The sequence below is a fragment of the Helianthus annuus genome, chromosome 12 (assembly GCF_002127325.2).
Source record: "Helianthus annuus cultivar XRQ/B chromosome 12, HanXRQr2.0-SUNRISE, whole genome shotgun sequence".
NCBI classification, from domain to species: Eukaryota; Viridiplantae; Streptophyta; class Magnoliopsida; order Asterales; family Asteraceae; genus Helianthus; species Helianthus annuus.
In genome coordinates, this window is record NC_035444.2 from 71,723,938 (window position 1) to 71,749,399 (window position 25,462).

The 25,462-nt window shown below is 41.8% G+C and overlaps 1 protein-coding gene across 1 annotated transcript; it reads right to left on the minus strand.

The window, feature by feature from the left end:
- Positions 1 to 22,939: 22,939 nt before the first annotated feature.
- Positions 22,940 to 24,394, minus strand: LOC110893089 (serine/arginine repetitive matrix protein 1-like). The gene has a single exon (XM_022140209.1). The coding sequence runs from the start codon at positions 24,392 to 24,394 to the stop codon at positions 22,940 to 22,942; it is 1,455 nt and encodes a 484-aa protein (XP_021995901.1).
- Positions 24,395 to 25,462: the final 1,068 nt, after the last annotated feature.

Consider the following 25,462-nt stretch of genomic DNA (forward strand, 5'->3'; position numbering starts at 1 on the left):
ATCACGATATCTCAAAAACAATTAACATGTTTCGACAACTCAGATTTCAAATAAAATAAATTGTTTATTTGTTTCTAGACTCTTCCTAACTCGATTCCACAAAGCAAGCATCCTAGCAGATAGCATCCTAAACACCTGTCACATACGTTAAAATAAAGGTCAATACACATAGTGTAAAGGTGAGCATACAAGTTTGATAATAGCGTAATAGAGTTCGAAATAGTTTACGCACAACCAACATGTACAATGAATAATGTGAAGCATGTAGTTATCGACAAAGATTCTATCAATACCAATGACTGCGATTTGACTGCGAGTAACGAGTGCGCAACACACGTTCACCACTGCGAACACGTGAAGTAATATCCTTAACAACCCCTGTCCATGACAGGTGCTGAGTCCAAACTATAGTACTATAATTGCTAAGGCATGTAGACAGCAATCAATGTGTAAACATAACAAATAGGCATTCATCGAGTCACGTATAACATGCAATAGCGGTTAGCGTACAAGTAGTGTTTGCGTTGTGTGTCAACAGTGATTTGTATATAAATAACGTATGTAACACCCCAAAAATGTGTAAAGCAAAAAGGGATCGAGTATAGTCACAGATTGTGTTTAACAAGTAAACACGCTCTTGAATTGAAGGGAGCGCTGAGAGACATTAGCCTGAACAGTTAACGACAACATAAATGATAAGCGACACGTAAAACGATGCAAAGGTAGTAAGTGTTGGATGGTAATCCGATCGGATGGCCAGTCGATCGGATGACAATCCGTTCGGATGGTCATCCGATCGGATGGCCATTCGATTGGATTGTTATCTCGTTTGGTGAGGATGTGTTTGTGTATGATGGTTTGCCTTTTGAAGTTTTCATTGTAGCATTTTGAAAATAGAGAAGTATCTCTACCCTTCAAGTCGATCGATCGAACGGCGGTTCGATCGGGTGACGATCCGATTAGTAGGACACTTTAGTGAGAACAAGTTCACAACAGTTTGTCACTCGATCGGATAGCAATCCGATCGGGTGGCAATCCGTTGGTCACTGGGCATGCATCGAACATGTTGAAAATTGTTTAAGTATTGAAGTTCCAAACATCACATGGTCGGATGGTCACTCGATCGGATGGCAATCCAATCGGACGGCAATCCGTTCGACGTTCAAAACTTTGAATAATTAAATAAAAAGTTTAAGTGTTGAAACCAAGTGTAAGCCGATTGGGTGACAGTCCGATCGGATGGCAATCCGATCAGCAATCCGATCGGACGACAATCCGTCCTGTGACCTGACCGTCTTTGTCACTTTGATTGTTTTGTTAGTTTGTAGTTTTGATCGAGGCGATGTGATAACGTGCTAAACAACAGAAATCTCGTCGGGACTCAAGTGACCCAATCGGACATGAACCACCCTAGTCCGACCAGTTAACTGTCCGAGATGGTGTTTCATGTTTAACCCCAAATCGGTAGTCTCTTGGATAGACTTCAGATCTTGAACCAACACATCAACAAGAAGGAGTAGAAGATCAGAACAAGCTCTGATTCTATCGGTTTTGAGTGCATTGAGTGTAAAAGAGTTGAAAGAAAGTTAGAAAAACCATCTTTCAATCCTTTTCACCATGAATGTGTCCAGATCTATGCAAGATCTTTGTTTATTCATGGGAAATCGTTCAGATCTAAGTTGTTCTTGGTGGATTGAAGCCAAAACATGAAGTTCATAAGAACCCCATGATGACATCATCCTAGAACACCTTAAATATAGTGATTTCACGGTTAAAAGTTAAGATTCGAAAGATAGAAAGATGAAGAAGTGCGTATAGGTCATGAAAGTACAAGATTTAGGTTGAAAACTTACAAGAATCGCGAGAAATCGAGAGAAAGAAGCTTGAGAGCGGTTGGGTCGAGCGAGAGGAGCTGTCACATCAAATGATGTGAAAGTTGAGGGTATTTATAAGGTTTCCCAAAAAGGAAGGTGTAAAGGGATCGGATGGGCCACCGATCGGATGGCAGTCCGATCGGGTGGCAATCCGATCGGATGACAATCCGATCGGATGGTCACTCGATCGGGTGGCCACTCGATCCGGTGTTTGGCGTGTTGAGTTTTGTCGTTTTGATTCACGCGTTGAGCGTTGCGATGCGTTTAAGCGATGCGATAGAATTATCCATTAATCCCTACTACTATATCTAATATACAATCATCCTAAGTAACTTGCGTTTAGCATTTGCGATTCGATTGCGATAGAATTGTGATTGCTTGCGATTAATCACCACCACATAAACATAAATAAACATGCACAAGTAACACACAAATAGCACACACACGTAAGACAATATCCAGAACGCATAATTCGAGTTGCGAATGCGATAAGCGATAAAGCGATAAAACATGCGATGAATAGCGATTAAACCTCGATTATTAACATGTACTCCACATAATACAACTAATGCGATAAAATAAATAGATTATCTACAAGTCAAAGAAGTCAAAACAGTAGCTAAGCAATGAGTAACAAATCGCAATTAGCAATCTTTTCTTCCTTTGACTTCAATCTTGACTTTGACTTTGACTTTCGCAACACGGGGTGTTACAGTGGAGGTGCGGCTGGAGGTGGAGGTCGGCTGGAGGTGGAGGTGCGGCCGGAGGTGGAGGTCAGCTGGAGTGGAGGTGCGGCTGGAGGTGGAGGTCGGCTGGAGGTGGAGGTGCGGCTGGAGGTGGAGGTCGGCTGGAGTGGAGGTGCTGCTGGAGGTGGAGGTCGGCTGGAGGTGGGGGTGGAGCAGGTGACGGCTGGAGAACCAAGCTAGCGTTTGGAGTTTGTGTTTTGAAAGAGAGAAGGAGCTTGAAGAGGCCAGAAGATGTGAGGCCAGGTCTGTTTGAGGAAGAGGTGTAGAAGAGCTTTTTTAACGAAAGCTCTTCCAAAAAATAAACACGCTGCAGACTTAAATGTCTGCGCGTGGTCTGCGTGGGGCAGACATAAGAGGTTCTGAAGTACTTTTGATAAAAAACAAACACCCCCTAAATCTCGTAGGTTCTCCGGTAATCTCTCAAGTTCAAGACATTCAGAAAGATCAAGCTCTTTGAGATGTTTTAACTTACAAATGCTCGATGAAACCTCTCTTATCTTGATTAATCTTAGAATTAGTGTATTCAAACATTCTAATTCTCCTAGGTTCTTGGGTAATTTCTCAAGGTTAGAACATCGAGTAAGGTCAAGCTTTTTGAGATGTTTTAACTTGCAAATGCTGGATGGAACATAACTTAGGTCGTGAGCTCAGATCTTTACTGCATCGATTCACTCGTAGTTTCTGATCAGATTCATGAGGGTTTGAAGCCTATTCATGATAAAATAGGTCTGTGCATGTGGATTCTGTACTGCAAATAAAAGCTGATGAGAAGCTCTAAAGGCTTGTTGGAGAGCAAATGGTAAGATTGCTTAACTCTACCTTTACTGATGTATTATTATTCTACATTTATGTTTTTTTAACTTATGTTGACTGGATCTTATCTCACAGAGAGAGAAGCAGGAGGTTTTGAAGAAAGTAGTTGAGTTAGAGAGATAACTAGATGCCAAACAGCAACTAGAGTTGGAAATTGAGGAATTAAAAGGGAAACTGGAGGTGATCAAACCTTTGGTCGATGAAGACGACTGATAGATTCTAGAGAACAAAAACAGGCAACAGTATTTGAATTGAAATGATAGCCCCAATTGGAGAAGGGGAAGTCTCCAATACAAACTGAGTTTGCTGATTAAAAACTTGAATGATAAAAAGACAAAGCATAGCCTGCTATATATACTAATAATAAAAGATAACTGCTCCATTAGAAATCAAAAAGGCAAAGCTCCTTTATGATTCTGAAGGCTCTTGGTCTGATCCACCTTCCAGCTTCTTTGGTTTATTAAATGGGTCATAAATATAACCAAAAACAGAATAAAAATGCTCCACATCAGCAGCTGATTTGGCACGATGGTGTCTACTAGAATACACTTTTAAGGGACGTGTATCATTACTTCCTTCCTGGTAAAATGCCTTGTCCTCAAGGCGAAAATCAGGGAATTGTTCCGCTAGCAAATCATAAGATTCCCAGGTAGCTTCTTCCAAGGGGCGATGACACCAAGAGACTAGGAGTTCCAAGACTGGTGCACCAGCTTCATAGAACCATCGATGACTAATAATTGAATTAGGTTGTAGATCCACTTCCCAATCCTTAGTAATTGGTAAAGGGGCCACTGGTTGAGCAGAGAACGAACCGCGAGCAGGCTTGAGCATGGATACATGAAAGACTGGGTGTACTCTGGCATCATGGGGTAGTTCAAGTTCATAAGCTACTGATCCAACTGTAAGTTTGATACGGTAAGGGCCATAGAACCTTGGGGATAACTTTTCGTACCTGCGTTTAGCTAAACTCTTTTGGCGGTAAGGTTGGATTTTTAAAAATACATAATCACCAACCTGAAATGATAACTCACGTCGCTTGGAATTAGCTTGGTTGTGCATTCGATCTTGAGCTTTTTGAAGATTGGTTTGCAGTAACTTCAACATATCATCCCTGTCAAACAGTTGTTGCTCCAATACGGCATTCTTTGTTTCCCCCGCAACATATGGAGTAAGAGGAGGAGGTTCCCTGCCATAAACGACTGAAAAAGGAGTTGTGCATGTACACGTATGGTATCCGGTGTTGTAGGAGTATTCTGCCCAGGATAAATAATTACTCCATTTTGTCGGTTGCTCATGGGCAAAGCAACGTAAGTACGCCTCTAAGCACCGATTCACAACCTCGGTTTGCCCGTCTGTTTGGGGGTGGTAACTGGTGCTCAACTTTAGCTTAGTTTGGCTAAGACGGAACAGCTCTTGCCAAAAGTTGCTCAAAAAAATTGCATCCCTGTCTGAAACGATTGTTCGTGGGAACCCATGTAATCGCACAGATGCCACACCTTTAGCAGTGAAAGGGTGTGACATGGGAATAAAGTGGCCATACTTACTTAGGGGATCAACCACAACAAGTATAGTATCAAACCTGTCAGACTTTGGCAAACCCACTATGAAGTCCATTGAAATGTCCTCCCAAACCTGCTTTGGAATGGGTAAAGGTTGCAGCAATCCTGCTGGGGCTAATGTCTCGTACTTTTGTTGCTGGCAAACTAGACATTGTTGTACAAAAACTCGAATTTCTTGCTTCATTTTGGGCCGCAGATAGCCGTTTAATTGTTTTCAAAAATCCCCCATGACCGGCCATTGGAGTGGAATGGGCTTCATGCAGAAGTTTATTTTTAAGGTCCAAAACATCAGGAACTACCACTCGATTTTTGAAAAATAATAACTGACCCATAATAGAATAACCTGGACATGAAGATGGTTCGGCTTCTAGCTGCTTCAAGATATTACTTGTATATGGATCATTTTTTTGACCTGCTTGAATGTCAATCATATCAGGACACAAAGAGACCACAAGAGTAAGGAAAGCACCGGAATGGGGTCGTCGAGACAAAGCATCCGCTCCTCTATTTTCCTTTCCAGCTCTATGACTAATGGAGAAATCGTAAGGCATTAGTTTGAGCAAAAGACGTTGTTGTTCGGTTGTGGTAATCCTTTGTTCTAACAGAAACTTCAGGGTATAGTGATCGGTGCGAATGAAAAAATGGTGACCCAACAAGTAATGGTTCCATTTTTGTACCGCCAACACCAATGCCAGTAGCTCATGATCATAGGCAGATTTTAGTCGGTTAGAAGGTGAAAAACCCTTACTGAAATAGGCTACTGGGTGGTCCTCCTGGGATAAAATAGCACCAACTCCTTCTGATGAAGCATCACACTCCACGGTGAAGGGCTTGGAAAAATCCGGTAGTTTAAGAATCGGAGTCGAAATCAAAGCTTGTTTTAGCTTATTGAAAGCTGTTAAGGCATCATTTGTCCACACAAACCCATCTTTCTTTGTGAGGGCTGTGAGTGGTCTGGCAATTAGACCGTAATTCCGAACAAACCGCCGGTAGTACCCCGTTAACCCGAGAAAACCACGAACTTCTCGCACTGTAGTTGGAACTGGCCATGACTGAACTGCAAGGATCTTTTCCTGGTCAACTTGAACTCCCGCCGAAGTAATTACATGACCCAAGAAAACCACTCTTGACTGCCCAAAACAACATTTAGACAACTTAGCAAAAAACTGATGGCTGCAAAGTAACTCCAAGGCCTGTTCTAGATGGGATAGATGTTGTTCCATGTTGTGGCTGTATATTAGGATATCGTCAAAGAATACTAATATGAATCGGCGTAAATATGGACGAAATAGGTCATTCATCACAGCTTGAAATGTAGACGGGGCATTGGTTAAGCCGAAAGGCATAACCTTGAACTCATAATGCCCGGAATGAGTTCTAAAAGCTGTCTTCATCACATCTTTTACATCCACCCTAATTTGATAATACCCAGAACGTAAATCGAGTTTGGAAAATACTGTTGCTCCATGTAATTCATCCAAAAGCTCGTCGATATTGGGGATGGGATATTTATCGACCACAGTGATCTTGTTCAAAGCACGGTAATCCACACACATCCGCCATGAATTATCTTTCTTCTTCACTAATAGAACGGGGCTTGAAAAAGGGCTGGTACTGGGTTGAATAAATCCCGAAGCTAGCAGTATTTCAACCTATTTTTCTATCTCTGTCTTTTGGGAATAAGGATAACGATAAGGGCGAAGGTTGGGTGGGGCTGAATTTGGTAGCAGGGGAATTGAATGTGATGTCGAGCGAAAAGGAGGTAAATCAGTTGGTTCCTCGAACACCCGCTGATACATAGAAATTAAGGGCTGCAAGTGTGAGGGTATGTCGGGTGCAGATTCGGAGTCCACAGCCAAGTGTTGGAAAGAAGCAGATCTTTGTGGGCCAGAAGAGATACCCTGAAGCTTGTATCTTTTACCATCAATGTTAAAAATCGTAAACATTTCATTCCAATTGGCTTGAACGGTATTCAAAGTAGCTAACCATTGAATACCCAAAACCAAATCAGCCCCGCCTATAGAGAAAGGGTAGAAATCTTGAACAATTTTGAGGTCGGACACTTGTAATGAGACATCCTTGCAAACTTGTTTACAATGAATAATATCCCCATTTCCGATTTGGACACCGAAAGGTGTAACAAATTGGGTGGTAAGTTTCAATTCACTTACAAGAACATCAGAAATAAAATTATGAGTCGATCCGCCATCAACCAAAATAAGTACCTCAGTAGTATTAAGCATACCGTGTACCTTCATAGTAGTTGGATGTGAATTTCCTAGAATAGCATGAAGGCTGATCTCGGCAACATCATCCGGGTTACCATCATTGTTACTTGCTTCAGTGTATGGTTGTTCTTCAGATATATCCTCAACCTCTAACACTTTGAACGTACCGGTTTTACATCGGTGTCCAGGCCCGTATTTATCCCCACAACGAAAACATTCCCCCCGTAAGAACCAGGCCTGTTTTTCGGTATCTGATATGCGAGGGGGTGGTTTCGATGGACCTGTAACCGTAGTTGCATTGACCTTGTTGTCAAGGAATGAAGGTTTAGTATGAACAGCTCCAGTGGATCCTTTTACTGTTCGCACATGCCCCAATTTTGATTCGAACTCTACTGCCAAACTCATCGCGTTATAAACGGTTCGAGGTTTGTGAATTCGAACATCAGCCTTTAATTCATCCTTGAGCCCATTTAGGAACACCCCCAACAAGCAATGATCAGGCCAATTTGACACCCGCGCTGATCGTTTTGCAAATTCCTGTCGATACTCCTGGATAGTACCTGTTTGTTTGATACTACAAAGATGCTCATCCGGGTTTTGGAACTCAGCCGGACCAAAGTTCTTTTGTAGGGCGTGTACTAACTCCTCCCAACAGACCAACAACTGATCGGATGATAACCATGAGTATAGATCTAATGCATCCCCTTCCAGGTGCATTGCTGCCACGTCGACCTTGTCTTCATCAGGAACATCATAATACTTGAAATATTTCTCTGCTTTGAGAATCCAACCTCTTGGGTCACCGTCGCTGTATGTTGGCAGAAGAATTTTCGTAGAAGGACTGTACTGGTTGTTCCTCCACAATGGGTCTCCTTCATCAAAACGTCCGGATCCACTGTGACCTTTACTTTGAGATTTTGATTGAGCTTTAAGTGTCGCGACGTCATCTTTGAGGCTTTCGATTGATTCCAAACGAGATGCGATGGCGGCTAATTGAGTGGCTATCGGGTCAGGTGGGTTACCACCGCTGTCACTGGAACTGTTCTGGGTTTGCACCATGTCTTCGTTTCCCGGCAATGGAACCAAAAAATGATAGATTCTAGAGAACAAAAACAGGCAACAGTATTTGAATTGAAATGATAGCCCCAATTCGAGAAGGGGAAGTCTCCAATACAAACTGAGTTTGCTGATTAAAAACTTGAATGATAAAAGGACAAAGCATAGCCGGCTATATATACTAATAATAAAAGATAACTGCTCCATTAGAAATCAAAAAGGCAAAGCTCCTTTAGGATTCTGAAGGCTCTTTGTCTGATCCACCTTCCAGCTTCTTTGGTTTATTAAATGGGTCATAAATATAACCGAAAACAGAATAAAAATGCTCCACATCAGCAGCTGATTTGGCACGATGGTGTCTCCTAGAATACACTTTTAAGGGACGTGTATCAACGACACTGCACTTCAAAAGCGAATTAAAATGTTGAATGGTGTGTTGGAATCAAAGATAAAGGACCTGGATGATATGGAGGTTATAAATCGAATTCTTGCGGTTAAGGAATGGCAAACTACCATTGAGTTGGAAGAATCCCGTTTAGAGTTGATTAAGGTATTGCTTTCGAATGTCCAATTTCAAGTTTTTTTTTCTTTTTTTTTTACCATGTTAATTAGAGGTAGCAAGTCCGACCCATTTACTTATGAATGAGTCGATTTGGGTTAAGTTAGAAAACCTTAACAAAATGAGCAACAAATTAACATCAATCGGTCTTAAAGTCGCCCAACGTCTACTATTACGGGATGCAACCTCCTACATTGTTTTATTCAAAGATTTTGCTTTTTGTTGTATTCATTATTTTCTTAAATCATAATTAACATTTTAGTTATTTAATAAAAAGTATATAAGAAATTGGATAACACTCGTGCTAGTGATGACTCTCGCTAAATTTTACAATGCTTATCGATTCAAAGATCCGCCATCGATTCAAAAGTCTGCCATTGTTTATTGGTTTGATTTAACTTGAGCTTGTTCAGATTGCCTAAATTTTATTGCAATTTGGAATATTCAAAATTGGTCAGACTTCATTAGGGCTGTTCATGAGCCGAGCCGAGCCGAGCCAGGCCAAGCTCGGGCTCGGCTCGATTATAAACCGAGCTGGCTCGGCTCGGCTCGGATTTGAAACCGAGCTGAAAATCTAAGCTCGGGCTCTGCTTGGTTTTAAACCGAGCTAGCTCGGCTCGGCTTGGTTTGCCTCGATTTTATAGAAAAAACTAATATATACCTCATAAAATTTAATAGCCTAAAATATTATTCAATAATTTAAAAGAATATATTCAAAATAAGTTCAACCTAATACAATTCAAACCAAAATCAAGTTTAACAACGCAAAATAAGTTTTAATTTCAATAAAATACAATATTAGTTAATTAGTATGGTAATCAATCTTCAAATATGCCATAGAAGATAAGAGCGTATTACGTTTCAAATATGCCATCAATGGCAAAAGAACTCAGAACCCGGTTTGACTCTTCTGAATTGAGCGGTTTTTAATTGGCCTATTCTGGCCACTTATGTGATTAGATCTGACCCACCCGTTTTGGCAGGCTTACAAAAGATAAGAGCGTATTACGTTTCTCCTTCTCGTAGTAATCAGATCACAAGCGTCTCAAATCTTTAAGGTTTTTGTGCTCTATTTATGTATTACTATCAACATATGTTGCATAGTCTGTGTATGTTTTGCGTTGTCAGCATATTTAGCTGTGTTTATATTGCAGATTTTTGTATTTTTAAAACATGCATGATTGATTCTATTCTACGGTTATAGGAAATTAGGAGTATTTACTCTTTATATATACGATTGGGTTGATTTCATGATTTGGGTTATGTTTTATCTTTGGTGGGTCAAATGGTTAAACCAAAAACTTAACTTACAAGGAAACGAGTGAATTGTTGATAGATTTTCAATTATAAAAAAAACTTCTGCATAGATAGATATACCATGTTTGATCCAAGACAAGAAGAACTCGTTTATTTTGGCTATGTTCATATGGAATTTTATGTTTTATACATAATCATATCGTTGTATTGCAAGCTTTTTTTTTTTTTTTTTTATCCCGCTATAACGCGCGAGTTAACCCACTAGTAATTTATTAATAGGTTTCTAGAAATAAGGATTAAACAATTGAGAAGATGGGAGGCCTCCTCTTTGCTTTCAACCATAAATGGTCAAATGGCAACGATAATGCACTAGGAGTGCCACCTGATCGCACAGTCGTCCGATCAGGTGACACCCTGCTGAGAACTTATCTTGCTAGAAGTACCTAACCGATCGGGCTGCCGGCCGATCGAACGACCGTCCGATCGACCGACTTGAAAGGTAAAGATACTTCAATATTTTCTAATGCTACAACGAAAACTTCAAAAGTCAAACCATCATTCACAAACACGTCCTTCTCAAAGGAAGAAACAATCCACTCGAACAGCCATCCGATCGGCCTACCGACCGACCGGACAGCTGTCCGAACGGACTGCCAACCGAACGGTCAGCCGTCCGATCGGACTACCGTTCGATCGACCAGCTGTCCGACCCTCCAACACTTGTTTTCCGTTTTACGCGTTGCTTATCGTTATACTATCAAACTATTCAGGCTAACCCTACTCTCAAGCGCTCCCTTCAATCCATCAACCGCTGTGAGCATACTCGATCCCTTTTTGCTTTCAGCACTTTTGGGTGTTACATACGTTACTTATACGAAATCACATCGAACACACTACGCAACAATTTAAACGCTAACCGTTACCGCATGTGTTACGTGACTAAATGAATGCTTGTTGTTACGTTTACACATGGAATGCTGTCTACCTGCCTTAACGACGATAGTACTATAGTTTGGACTCAGCACCCGTTCACACGGGGGTTGTTAAGGACAATTACTTGCATGGATTATGGTGGTAATCATGTATTGCGAACTGCCTTGGGCAGTCAACCCGCAATCATTAGTATCGATAGATCCATGTCGATAATTAACATGCTTCGTTTTCCTCTGTGTACGTGCTGGTTGTGCGTAAACTATTTCGAACTCTATTATGCTATTATCAAACTTGTATGCTCACCTTTACATTCTATGTATTGACTTTATTTTAACATATGTGACAGGTGTTTAAGATGCTTATCTGCTAGGAAGGCGAGGCTAGAATAAGCGTCTAGAGCATAGTTGTCTGTAGATCTTGCAACATGAGTCTCTAGAAGCAGAAAAACAATATTTATATTTAAATCTGAGTTGTCGGAACAAAACATTTGCCTGGATTTTATTTGTAATAATTTGTTTGCTATTTGAGGTACGGTATGGGACGTATTATATAAATTGAATAGTAATGATAATTGTTATGGAAACTTCTGGACAATCTGTTTCGCTCAGTGCCATGCCTCGATGATTCCGCCATCGGTTGGGGTGTGACAGATTTGTATCAGAGCCATAACTATAGGGAATTAGGCAAGACTCGACCTAGTCCGGGTCGATGTCTTAGAGACCAAGACTATAGTTAGGAACCAACATACCGAGCTTATGTGTTATATATTCCGCTATTTCTCGCCTACACTACACTATCACCGCACTCGAATTTTCAATAATGAGAAAGCGATTTAGCCAAGATTAGGTGTGAAAACCGCAAACTCTCGACTAAATTACTTGATCAATGTTGTTTTATCAACTTATCAATGATTTCCTCATTCTTTTCAATAACGAACGCTTGTCCAACGGGAGAATTATACCAAATCAGGAGTGAAATCCATATTTTGATGAATAATCTCCTCTATTTTACTAAAATCAAGGTGTAGTTGTCAAGCCAGGGGTGAAACCCTAACCTTGACGGCTGTCCATAAACTTTACCAAAACTCCCACCAAAGCCTCGACGGACTCCAACGACCTGAACTCACGAGTATGGCTCAAGGGATGCGCGCCGAATGCCCAAGAATCGAGGCAGAGGCCGATTCCGAAAGTCGGAATGTGACGATAAGTTTTTGAGAATAGTCGAAACGCTTTGGGTAGTCAATGTCTAATAGCCGTAGACAATCTATTTCTCGATTTTATGTGTTTCGATTCTGAGCTCGGAACTGCTGACTCTGATGACTCGCTGATTTTATGTGTTTACATGTATTTAACTGTTTGTGTGTTTAAAATTTTGAGACTTATTCGATTTTGCTCTCACTTCGATCGACACACACAACCCGCATTGCTCTTCTATCTTGATACGCTAACAGGATGCTACAATCTAGAAAACATTATGCTATACTTAATTACCATACTACTCGATATATTATACGCGATCGCAATATTCGAACGACTCGCGAGCTTAAATGATAGGTTTCTGTATTCTGACGGTCTCTGTAATTGAATGCGTATGTGCTTCTGTGTTTCTATGCCTATGTGCTTACGTGCTTATGTGATTCTATGACTACGTGAATCTGTGGATTTTGTGCCTATGTGTTTATGTGATACGTGCTTCAACGTGTTCCTGAGCTTTAGTAAGTAGTAGACGTGTGAGGTGAGATTCGATTTTGACGTGTCTGAGACCTACGACGATGTCTATTGCAGACCATGTCGTCATCCGGACACCGAACCCCACTTACTCGCCAAGAAAAGAGAGACAGACGTCTTGCTGCTATCATCGCCAAACAAGTAGCAAAAGCTGTGAGCGATGTCTACGAAAACGTCAGCAAATCATCTGAGGAGTCGAGAACCGAAGCTCCCAAAGATGCTGCCAAGACTGTTTAAAGCTTCAAACAGTTCAAGGCATGCGGACCAAAGGAATTCATCGGAGAAGATGGCCCAACAACTATGTTTCAATGGTTTGATTCCATCGAAGTCACTCCGCGCCAAAGCGGCTGTCCAGAAAATCTCCGTACCTTAAACGCAACCGGCGTCTTTCGGTCCCGAGCTCTAGACTGGTGGACGGCCGAGCGAAACAAACGCGGAAATGATGCAGCTTATGAGCTGACTTGGAAAGAGCTGAAAGCCATTATGATGGACGAATTCTGCCCTCCCCATGAACGCCAAAAGCTGGAGGACGAGTTTTGGAACATTAAGCAGAAGGATGGAGACAACGCTGCCCTGAGTACTCGCTTTAAACAGCTCAGCATCATCTGTCCCGATCAAGTCAAGACGTCAAACATGGCCATCAAGAAGTACATTCGAGCTCTACCCGATTGTGTTGCCGATTTTGTTCACGCCGCGAAGACCTCATCAATTGAAGAGACTTACTTGCTTGTCGCCGAGATTAACGACAAGCGAGTAAAAGCTGGTTTCTGGGATAAGCCCTCCAAGTCTCTCCATCAAGCCACCACTGCACCGACCGCCGAAACCGCCACTGCTCAACCATCCAAGTCATCACGCCGCAAGAAGAAGGACAACAACAACAACTCCAGCAACAAGAACTGTGCTGTCACTACCAGTGCTGGTCCTCTGTAAGCCGTACCGGCTCAGCAGCAGTCTCATCATCGACCAGCACCTGTTACTCAAGCGCCGCCAGCAAAGCGTGCTTACACAGGTCCCCACCCGCTCTGCCCGACATGCTCATATCATCATCCGGTGGGTCTCGCCTGTCGTTTCTGCGCTCATTGCAACTTATACGGTCATTTCACTGCCAACTGTCGCTATGGTCCCCGTAACACCGCAGCTTCTGCCACTGCTCATCAAGATCTACTCCCAGCCCTGCAAGGCCAACAAGCAGCTCAGGCACCCGCGATCAATGCTCGAGTCTGCTTTGCATGTGGTGATCCAAACCACTTTGCAAACATGTGCCCGAACAGGGTGGTGAAGCAAGAGCCCCAGCAGCAGCAGCAGCCTCAGCAGCAGCAACAAGCAGCACGCGCCAGAACCTTCAACATCAATGCTCATCAAGCCCGGGCTGACAACAACGTGGTTAATGGTACGTTCCTTGTGAATGGTATTTATGCGTCATGTTTTTTTGATACTGGAGCCGATAACTGCTTTGTGTCGTTTGAATTCGAGAAGCTCCTTAGTCGTAAGCTCTCTTATCTGTCCTCGTCATTCGAAGTTGAAGTCGCTACCAGAAGAACTATCGCCGTTAATTCTTTTCTCCGTAATTGTACCCTCGAGCTCAACAATCACATCTTCCTAATCGACCTCATTCCGATGCAACTCGGAAGTTTTGACATCGTAGTAGGCATGGATTTTCTTCGTGAAAACCATGCTGAAGTTGTGTGCTTCGACAAGATTCTCGCTCGCGAATGGTGATTTATTATGTGTGTACGGTGAAACCACTTTGAAAGGTCTCAAGCTCATGTCGTGTGTCAAAGCTAGCAAGTAACTCCGCAAGGAATACAAAGCTTTCTTGGCCAACAATGTAGTAGCGGATAAGGAAAAGAAAAGGAAGACAGAAGTCAAAGACGTTCCTATGGTCCGTGAATTTCCTCAGGTGTTCCCTGATGATCTTCCTGGATTACCGCCAAGTCGTGATATCGACTTCCGAATCGACCTTATTCCTGGAGCTAACCCTGTTGCCAAAGCCTCTTATCGACTCGCGCCATCCGAAATGCGTGAACTCTCGAACCAACTTCAGGAATTACTTGAAAAAGGCTTTATTCGCTTGAGCACCTCTCCTTGGGGCGCGCCAGTCCTCTTCGTTAAAAAGAAGGATGGGTCGTTCAGGATGTGCATCGACTACCGGGAATTGAATAAGTTGATCATCAAGAACCGCTATCCTCTGCCCCGTATCGACGATTTGTTTGACCAGTTGCAAGGTGCTACATGTTTCTCGAATATCGATCTACGCTCAGGCTATCACTAGCTACACATTTAGGAAGAAGATAAACCTAAAACTGCTTTTCGCACTCACTACGGCCACTACGAGGTTTGACCAACGCACCCGCGGTTTTCATGGATCTGATGAATCGCGTGTGTAAGCCATATCTGGACCGTTTCGTCATCGTGTTTATCGACGATGTCTTGGTCTATTCCAAGTCGAAAGCCGAACACGCACAAAATCTACGTTTGGTTCTCGAGCTACTCCGAGGGAATCAACTCTACGCCAAGTTCTCCAAGTGTGAATTCTGGCTGGAGGAGGTTCAGTTCTTGGGTCACATCGTCAATAGTGAAGGTATTCATGTCGATCCCGCGAAGATTGAAGCAGTTAAAAGTTGGATTACGCCTAAGAACCCGTCTGAAGTCCGTTCTTTTCTCGGATTAGCGGGCTATTATCGACGATTTATCGAAGGATTCTCAAAGATCGCTGTGCCGCTTACCGCCCTTACACATAAAGACAGGTCTTTTGTTTGGGGAACTGAACAAGAGTCTGCTTTCCAAACCCTCAAGCATAAGCTTTGCAATGCTCCTATTCTCACATTGCCCTACGGAAACAACGACTTCATTGTCTACTGTGATGCTTCCAACCTTGGTCTTGGCTGTGTTCTCATGCAACGAGACAAGGTTGTAGCTTACGCTTCTCGACAGCTCAAAATCCACGAGAAGAACTATACAACCCATGAGTCGAGCTAGGCGCAGTTGTTTTTGCGTTAAAGATTTGGCGACACTACCTGTTTGGTACCAAGTGTACGATCTTCACCGATCACAGAAGTTTACAATACATCTTTAATCAGAAAGAACTCAATATGCGTCAACGCCGATGGGTCGAACTTCTTAACGATTACGACTGTGAGATTCGTTATCACCCAGGCAAAGCAAATGTCGTTGCCGACGCGCTCAGCAGACGGAGTTATTTGCTCAACATTCGTAATACCCAAGCCCAACGCGATCTTGAAACCCTCATCCGCGAAGCCCAACATGCTTGCTTTAATGAACGTACCTTGAAGAAAGAGAGAATCTATCACGATGGAGCTCAGCTTGTCAGCAAATCAAATGGGATCTTCTATTTTCTGGACCGAATTTGGATCCCTAAGTGGACCGAATTGCGAAAGATTTTAATGGACGAAGCCCACAAATCCCGATATTCTATTCATCCCGGTGCCGATAAAACGTACCAGGATCTTCGTTACAAGTACTGATGGCCGGGCATGAAAAGGGATATCGCCCTCTATGTCGGAAGATGCCTGACTTGTGCAAGGGTCAAGGTTGAACATCAAAGGCCCTCTGGCTTTCTCGAACAACCGCCAATTCCTATATGGAAATGGGAGAGTATAGCTATGGACTTCATAACAAAGCTTCCGCCCAAATCATCAGGTCACGACAGCATTTGGGTTGTCGTTGATCGTTTGACCAAATCAGCCCACTTTTTGCCAATACGGGAAGACCACAAGGTAGAACGATTAGCCCGAATCTACACCGGCGAGATCATTTGTAATCATGGTACGCCTCGTGACATCATCTCTGACCGTGATGCCCGGTTTACATCGCGATTGTGGGAAACGTTTCAAGCAGCTCTTGGTACGACGCTTAACTTAAGTACCGCATTCCATCCTCAAACCGACGGACAGACTGAAAGAACGATCCGTACTCTTGAAGACATGCTCCGTGCGTGTGTCATAGACTTCGGTGGTAATTGGAATAAATACCTGCCGCTAGTCGAATTCTCGTACAATAACAGTTATCATACCAGCATCCAGATGGCACTATTCGAGGCACTATATGGAAGGAGATGTCGATCGCCTATTGTGTGGCACGAGATTGGTCACTCGCAATTAACCGGTCCCGAGTTACTGCAAGAAACGACTGACAAAGTCCTCCAAATTCGAGACAACTTGTTGAAAGCTCGGAGCAGACAGAAAAGTTATGCCGATAAACGACGCAAGCCCCTTGAATTTAACGTTGGCGACTACGTACTCCTAAAGGTATCCCCTTGGATGGGTGTGGCCAGATTCGGCAAGAAAGGGAAACTAGCGCCTCGATATGTTGGATAATGTGCACAAAATGCAACATATAAATTACATCAATTGTGGCATAAAACTAACCCTTTTTTAGTACTAATGTTGGAAAAAATGTGCTTTTGTCTTCCTTTTGTATTTTCGGGATTAAATGAGCTCAAATGAACAAAAGAAGCAAAAATACAGCTAAATCGAACATAAATACAAGAAAAGGAACAAACGTGGCATGCCCGACCTCCCGACAGCATTTTCCCAAAAGCAAAACAAGAAGACAGAAGGCTGAACACGCTCCGTGCTCAGTGAGCACGGGGGCGTGCCCAAGTGTCAGCAGAAAAGACAAAGTGATAGAAGCTTCTAGTGCCCACCATGGGGCCGTGCTCAGTGGACACGGGGGCGTGGTCAACTGTTGTAGACACATTTAATGAAATTGCGAATTGCAATTAATGAAGAGAGAGACTCAGATGGACACGGGGCCGTGCCCAGTGGACACGGGGCCGTGCCCAGTGGACACGGGGCCGTGCCCAGGCTTCTGTTCAGCCTATAAATAGGAGTGCTTGGAGCTCTTGTAACTCATCCCTTGGCATACCACCTCTCTCACACTTCACCCACCACCCACCACCATCACAACACCATCATCCACCACCATCATCCATTGTCCATCATAGAGTGTGTGAGTCGTGATCCCCTCATAAGTTAAACTACTATTAAAACTTTAACCCGGCTACTTAGGACTGTATCCCTGCTGACTCAGACTACTTAGGACTTATGCAATAATAACTTAATTAATTATCTTTCAATAATCCGACCCTTTAGGATTGTATCCTTGCTGACTCAAACTACTAGGTTGATGGTAACGTCACCTTCAAAAGAGGGGCCTACTACAATAACTAAGATAATCTCTTAAACAAGTGCAAAAGTGCGAAAATAATCAAAGGTTACACTACACACGAGTCGGATCCAAGTGATTCATCTTGTCTATCTGTTTTTACTTTTATTTTCTTTTTCAGCATTTTAGTTAGTTTTATTTTAAAAATCTTTTTCTAACGTTTTGATTTGATTAGACGTTGAGGATAAACCGGTACTAAAAGCTCTTGTGTCCTTGGACGACCTCGGTATCTTACCAACACTATACTACGTCCACGATGGGTGCACTTGCCCATATGTGTGTTTAGTGTTAGTGAATATCGTGTTTATAAATTTAAAACTTGGCTAAAAAGTGTAAAAAGGGCTTAAAATATACACCTAAAATATATAACACTTCACACGCATCATTGGACCCTTTAAGATTCTGGTATGGATCGGAAAAGTCGCCTACAGACTCGAACTACTGGAGGAACTTAGTAATGTCCACCCGACTTTCCATGTGTCAAACCTCCGAAAGTGCCTGGCTGAGCATGATTTAATTGTACCTCTCGATGACCTTCAAATAAACGAAATGCTACACTTCGTGGAAAAGCCTGTTGAAATCATGGACCGCCAAACCAAGCAACTCAGACGCTCGCGCATTCCTATTGTGAAAGTCTGATGGAAAGGCAAACGAGGCGCAGAGTTCACTTAGGAACTCGAAAGCGACATGAAGGCAAAGTACCCGCAGTTGTTCAAGTGAAAGTCTAGAGAGGGAAAGTTCTCAAAAGTGATTCATGGTGTTGTTTGTTACGGCTTCGGCCTAATTTCAGGACGAAATTCCCTAAACAAGGGGAGGCTACACCCCATGTTTCGAAAGTCAAAGTCAAAGTCAAGATTGAAGTTGAAGGAAGCAAAGATCGCTAATTATGACCTGTCTCTCCTTTCTCAATCTCTGTTTGACTTCTTTGACTGTTGTTAGTCTATTTTATGTTTTTACGTTAGTTGTATTATGTGGAGTAATTAAGTACAATCGAAGTAATCGAAGTATATTTATCGATGCGAACCGCTTTATGACTGTGAATAATAGGAAGTAACAATGCGATAAAGTCAATTAATCAGTAACCGAACTAATCTAATCATCATCGAACTTGAAAATCGAATTGTGCAACCTTGGTGTTATTGTACGTGTGTGTGTGCCTTATGTGTTACATGTGCATATTTACTTTATGTTATGTGAGGTAATCAATCAAAACTCGACTCGAAATCGAAACCCAATCGAACTCAATCGAAATCGAATTATGATAATTGGTGGAGAAGAGACAGTGCAAGATATAGATGTTTGTATGTTGATATAGTAGTTGGGATTAAAAGTAATTTGAATAGGAAACTCTATCGTATTCTCATCAATCGCAATCGAGATCGAAATATCGAAAATCGTCGCACCGAACACTCGAATCGTGTAGCTGATCGTCAGGTTACCAGCCGATCGAACAGCCAGCCGATCGGACTGCTGTTGGATCGGACAGGCTGTCCGATCGGACAGGCTATCCGATCGAGTTGCCTGGCCGATCGGCCAGCACTTTCCTAATTTGGCATCCTATAAATACCCCTTGTCACTCTCAAACTTTCTACTTTTGGAAACCTCTGTCCGACCAGCTCGTGCTCCCTTTCTTTTCTCAGATTCCTCTTGATTCCGGTAAGATTTCGTCCTAAATCTTGTACTTTCTTGATCTACACGCACTCCTACACCTTTCTATCTTTCAAATCTTAAATTTTAACCGTGAAATCATCAAGATTCGAGTGTTCTAAGATGATGTTATCATGGGTTCTTGAAGAACTTCATGTTTTGGCCTCAATCCACCACGAATCACTTGGATCTTGCCGATTTCCACATAAACAAACAAAGATCTTTCATAGATCTAAACATATACACGGTGAAAAGGATTGGAAGATGGATTTTCCAACTTTCTTTTAACTCTTTTACACTCTGTGCCTTCAAAGCCGATAGAAACGGAGCCTGTGCCGACTTACAAATCACTCCGGTGATTGCATGGCTCAAGGTCCAGATTCTATCCTCGAGGTTAACGGTTTTCGGGTTAAACGTTAAACACCATTCCAAACAGTTCACCGGCAGGATTTGGGTGATTCCTGTCCGATCAGGAGAAACAAGTAAGAATGAGGATTCTATGGTTTGACTCGTTGTCAAAACACCTCGATATATCGAAAAACAATCAGAATAACCAAGTGTTCGACGAACAGGCTGATCAGGTCAGGATCTGACCGATCGGACTGCTGTCGATCGGACAGTCAGCCGATCGACTGGCCAGCCGATCGGCTAACACATGGCCCCACACTTAATCACAATATTTTGAAGGCTAGTATTGAACGAACAGCTGTTCGATCGGACTACCGTCCGATCAGATTACTCTTCGGATTATGAGATACTATACTTCAACACTTTGCCGATTTTCAACATGTTCAATGCACTAGGAGTGCCACCCGATCGAACAGCCGTCCGACCAGGTGACACCCTGCTGAGAACTTGTCTTGCTAGAAGTACCTAACCGATCGGGCTGCCAGCCGATCGAACGACCGTCCGATCGACCGACCTGAAAGGTAAAGATACTTCGTTTTCTAATGCTACAACGAAAACTTCAAAAGTCAAACCATCATACACAAACACATCCTTCTCAAAGGAAGAAACAATCCACTCGAACAGCCATTCGATCGGGCTACCGACCGACCGGACAGCTGTCCAAACGAACTGCCAACCGAACTGTTGGATCGTTTTGACGATTAAGTGAGTCAATCAGAGGCAATGCACAACTGTTTGAGTGGCGGAAACAAACAAACAGATTTGAATCAGTAAGAATTGAGTAGAAAACAGATAATTCACTTTAAAACAATCTTCTCATTCAAATATCAAAGTGATTACACAGTGGAATTTTGGCAGCACTTCGTGACAAGTTTCCTAGTTCCGTGCCAAATGAGAAGACAACACACAAATATATAGGCCCTCTAATTCCGCATGAAATTAGACCTGACAGTTCATGCGGAATTACATTAAGTAATTCAGTGCGGAATTAGGTAAACACTACTTCATGCAAAATTACATAAAGACCCTTAACTTTATAGATTTGACACTTTAGACCCTATACATTATGACCTAGACTTAAGACGAAGGCTTTAGACATCGTGCACCAACAAACTCCCCCTTAGATATAGCCGGAGTCTTCAGTCTAGTCTTCAGCGCTTTCTTCACAGCGACTTGAAATGTTCTTCCCTCTGCTTAGGCTTTCGCAACAACAGCTTCCTAAGCTTCTCGTTTCCATCAGCTATCTTCTTTTCTTCAGCAACCATCCATTGAAAGACAGTATACCGCAGCATGTTATCTCTGTCTTCACGTGCTTTACATTCTTTCTCAGCCTTTAACTTCTCTTCCTTCTCAGTCTTCCACCATTTAGACGACCATTTGCTAGCAGCATTAATACCCTTCTAAAAACAAATTGACACAACTCTCTGAAACTGCATCGCTTGATCTCTATCTTCAGCTTTGAACCATATCTTGTTCAGAAACAAACATTCTATGTCTTTCACGGAACAGTTCACTAGCCACAGAGGATCATACACAAAGATTTCTCTAATCTCATTCTCTGCCCTGTAAGTAATCACAGCTTCAGTCGATATACAGCTGTATACCCAACATACAAAACCTTTATAGAACTCTTGTTCCATTCTCGGCACAGGGATATTTTTGATCACTCTAGGCTTCTTCACATGTAAAATTGTCTCTTCAACTCCAGTCACTGGATCTACCCTTTGAACTTTCTTCGGGTAATGAGGCTTCCAGTGCTTGAAGTTTTTCAACGATTCATACATTATCAAACCCCACATAGGCACATCGTTCTTTCTGATTGGATAGCCCAATGTTCTAACCTTTGACAACTCTTCCACATCCCACCAGGGTAGGGACATAATATCATAAAGACATTCAAAGTATTGCACACCGTATTCTCTACGAATAGCATATGCATTAACTTGAGGTAGAAATCCCCAGCTAATGATATCACCAAGCGAAACATCTCTATCTCTCTTGTAGAACTTCAAAGGATGCTTAAACTTTTTTTCAGTGTCTTTACGGAACCACTTCTTTCTCTCTTCCTTTTCTGGATCTTTCGTAGTACCGTCAAAGTTCTTATCTTTCAAAATTTCAGCAACTTTTCTCCTCAATTCATCTCTGTTCTCTTCACTGAAAAGCTCAACAAGAGTTGGAAAGTTAGACGTGTCTTCAGATACACCCTCTTCGTCACTGCAATCCTGAACCTCAACCCTGTCATAATTATCTGCTTCATCAACATACTTGTATACATAATTAAGTTGTTGGTTGATATCGAATGCATTTAACTCTTCTTCAAAATCAAACTTAAAATCAGGATCATCAATCTTTGTCAGCTCAATAATCTTAGCCATTGTATACGTGTGCCTGATTTCTCCTTCTTCTACTTCAGGCTCTAAACGCAAGATTAACTTCTCAACTTTATCAACACTTTGATCATCCCCATGCTCCCCCTCACCTTCAGCACTCTCATGATCTTCATTTGCATCATCATGCATATAATCATCAACATTCTGTTCATTTGACGCTTCAGTAACTTTGACACCAGTACCTCCCTGGTCATCATCATCATCATCATTACCATCGTCACTATGACTGCTTGCAGAGAACACATCATCTGCATCATCATCTTTATCTTCCTCATCATCCTCTTCGTCATCATCCTCTTCCTCATCATCCTCTTCCTCATCATCCTCTTCATCATTAATAACATCTTCGAGTAACACATCTTCCTCAAAGACAGCAGATAGTACTGAAATAGGATGAGGATTCTGAATAGGAGATTCAGGTACAGTGGATGGAACAATTGATCTTTCTGTGACCTCAGAACTTTCAACACCTTTTCCTTTAGACTTCATTTCAGCATCAATTTCAGGTTGACGTTTCGCTCTTAACTCTTCAACTTCTATCTCTTCAAACCTCTGTTATATAGACTTTCCGAGCATATTTTCAAGCACTTTATTCATCATATACAACTCATGTTCTTTCATTGCTTTGGCAGCTTCAAGCTCTTTGTTCTTTAACTCAAAATACTTATTCTGTTCGTCTCTACATGCTTTCTCTTCCTCTAACTCTGCTACTTTAACTTTCAGAATATCAATTTCGGTCTGATCTGCTTCAATTTTCTTTAACAAAGACTTGTTCTCAGATTCAACCTTCTTAACACGCATCTCAAGTATCTTCTCACGATCTGCCAATCTCTTATTCACAACCAAAACTGCATCAACCTTCTTTTCCACATTCTTTACTTGAACATCACTTGCAAAGTTGAAATCACGAATTTCTTCAAGAGAAATACCTTCTGGTGGAATATTTGGAAACATTTTGTAACCAGAAGAACCAGGTGTGGATTGAACATGTGGTTGTGAAGTTGGTGGTGTTTGGAAGATTTGTTGTGAAGTAAGAATAGGTTGTTCTTGGAATGTTGTTTGATGTGGTGGGGTAAAATGTGGTGGTGATTGATGTAATGGTGATTGGATAGGAGATGGTTGTCTTGGTGGTGATTGATGTGGTGATTTAGGTGGTGATGGATGTGGTGATTTTGGTGGTGATTGTTCAGGTGGTGGTGTAGGGTGCTTTGTTTTTGGTGTACGTTTTGGCAGCCTAAGAGTCAACTTTTGTCTCGCTGCTCTTGGAGATGTAATACTCTTTCTAGCACTTGCTTTCTTTCTACCACCAGATGGTGGTGTCTGAGACTCGATCACATGCTCAGGAGACGGAACATACAAATCATCATCCTTCTCCTGTCTTCTCTTTCTTTTAAGCTGCTTTTCTTTAGCAATCTCAACTTGAATTCTCTTTGCACGCTCTGTCTCGTCAATTTCTTCATCAGACGAACTTGAAGAGCTTTTATCACCATCTTCACCTTCTTTCTCACCAGCTTCCTTTTCTTTTCCAGCATTAAAAGCATTAAGATCTTTCAACAACTTTTCAGAATTAGGGGATAAACGAACATCAATTCCCACATTAACTTCAGTTTCAGCTCCAGCTTCATCTTCAGCTTCAGCTTCTGCTTCTGGTTCTTCTTCATCTGGTTCATCGACAAGCAAAATCTCAACTGTTTTCTTTCGACGTTTCTTTGGTTGTGATGAAGAACCCTCCTCAGTTTGAGCTTTTGGAGTTGATTTTCTAGCTTTCTTCTTTTTAACCTCTTTCATAAACCATTCATTCCTAGAATCTTTGAACTTTTCAAGAATTTTCAATTCATCAGCATAACCAGCTTCTTTCATCTCTTCCTCATTCCTCCAGTTCTGATGATTAACTGGATCTAGATCTTGATAGCTTTTGTCTTTGATGAAACCAAAAAATTCAACTTTTGTCTTTGGATCTGGATGCTTTGGATGATATCTACTCAACTGCTTCAAAGATTCGTTATCCATGTGATATAGTATCAATAGATCATTCTTTTCGTCTCTCTCCAGCTGAGGATAAGCGTGATCTAACATCATCTAAATAAAACGTGGATACATCCAAGTCTTGCTCTCTGAAGTTGTATTCTCAACCAGATAATGAAACATAATCTTCCAAAAGTTATACTTCTTGTTAAGAACTAGAGCTGTCACCATGTTCATTTGGTAATCTCTCATCACATCGTACCCTCCTTTCCTGTGACTGAGAGCAAGTACAATAGAATGAATCAGGAATTTGTACAACCTCGGAAAACATGCCTTCAAATAATTTGCTTTGTTCAGATCACCGTTGTAACCCATCCTTAACATACACCCCTTTACCATCCTCTCTGGGAACTTCGTTGGAGAGTTCTCATCATCCGGAAAATCCATCACCTCTCTTACAAGCTGTTCAGTGATAATTATTGGTTTGTTTTTTCCATTCACCTTCACAACTGAATTAATTGTCTTGTTTGCTTCATCATAAGTTGCCTTCTCCCAGAAATGCTTAATATAAGATCTGAACACCAAACGTTGATCCGATAATGCTTTCTGTATAGGCAATCTCTCCATAAACTCCAGAATTCCTGTAAATCCAGCCATTTTTGGAATCTTTTTATCATAAACACAGCATGTGTTATGCAGTGGATCAAACAACACATTCGAAGTCTGCAAAAACAAAACATACAAGCAAATCAAATTAACACTTAGAAAAATTTCAAACCAAATAACTTTCAAACGGAATCACACTACAGACGGAATTTCAGTTCATGCAAGATTATAGTTACAAGCGAAATCACTCTCATGCGGTATTACATTCATGCGGAATCACATTTTAAACGGAATCATATTTCATGCTGAATCATCTCAAACGGAATTATATTTACAAGCGAAATCACACTCAAACGATACTAACATTTTGAAACGAAATTAGTCAACAACAAGATTTTAAGAACTGATGGTTAAATTGATGAATTGGGTATGTTCTTTCATGAAATCCGAGCACCATGGTATGATTTTTATACATTTTGGTCCACTGAAACATCCTAGATCTAAGAT

Coding starts and splice junctions, on each gene's coding strand:
- LOC110893089 (XM_022140209.1), bottom strand. CDS start 24,394: ATGGATAACGAATCTTTGAAGCAGTTGAGTAGATATCATCCAAAGCAT.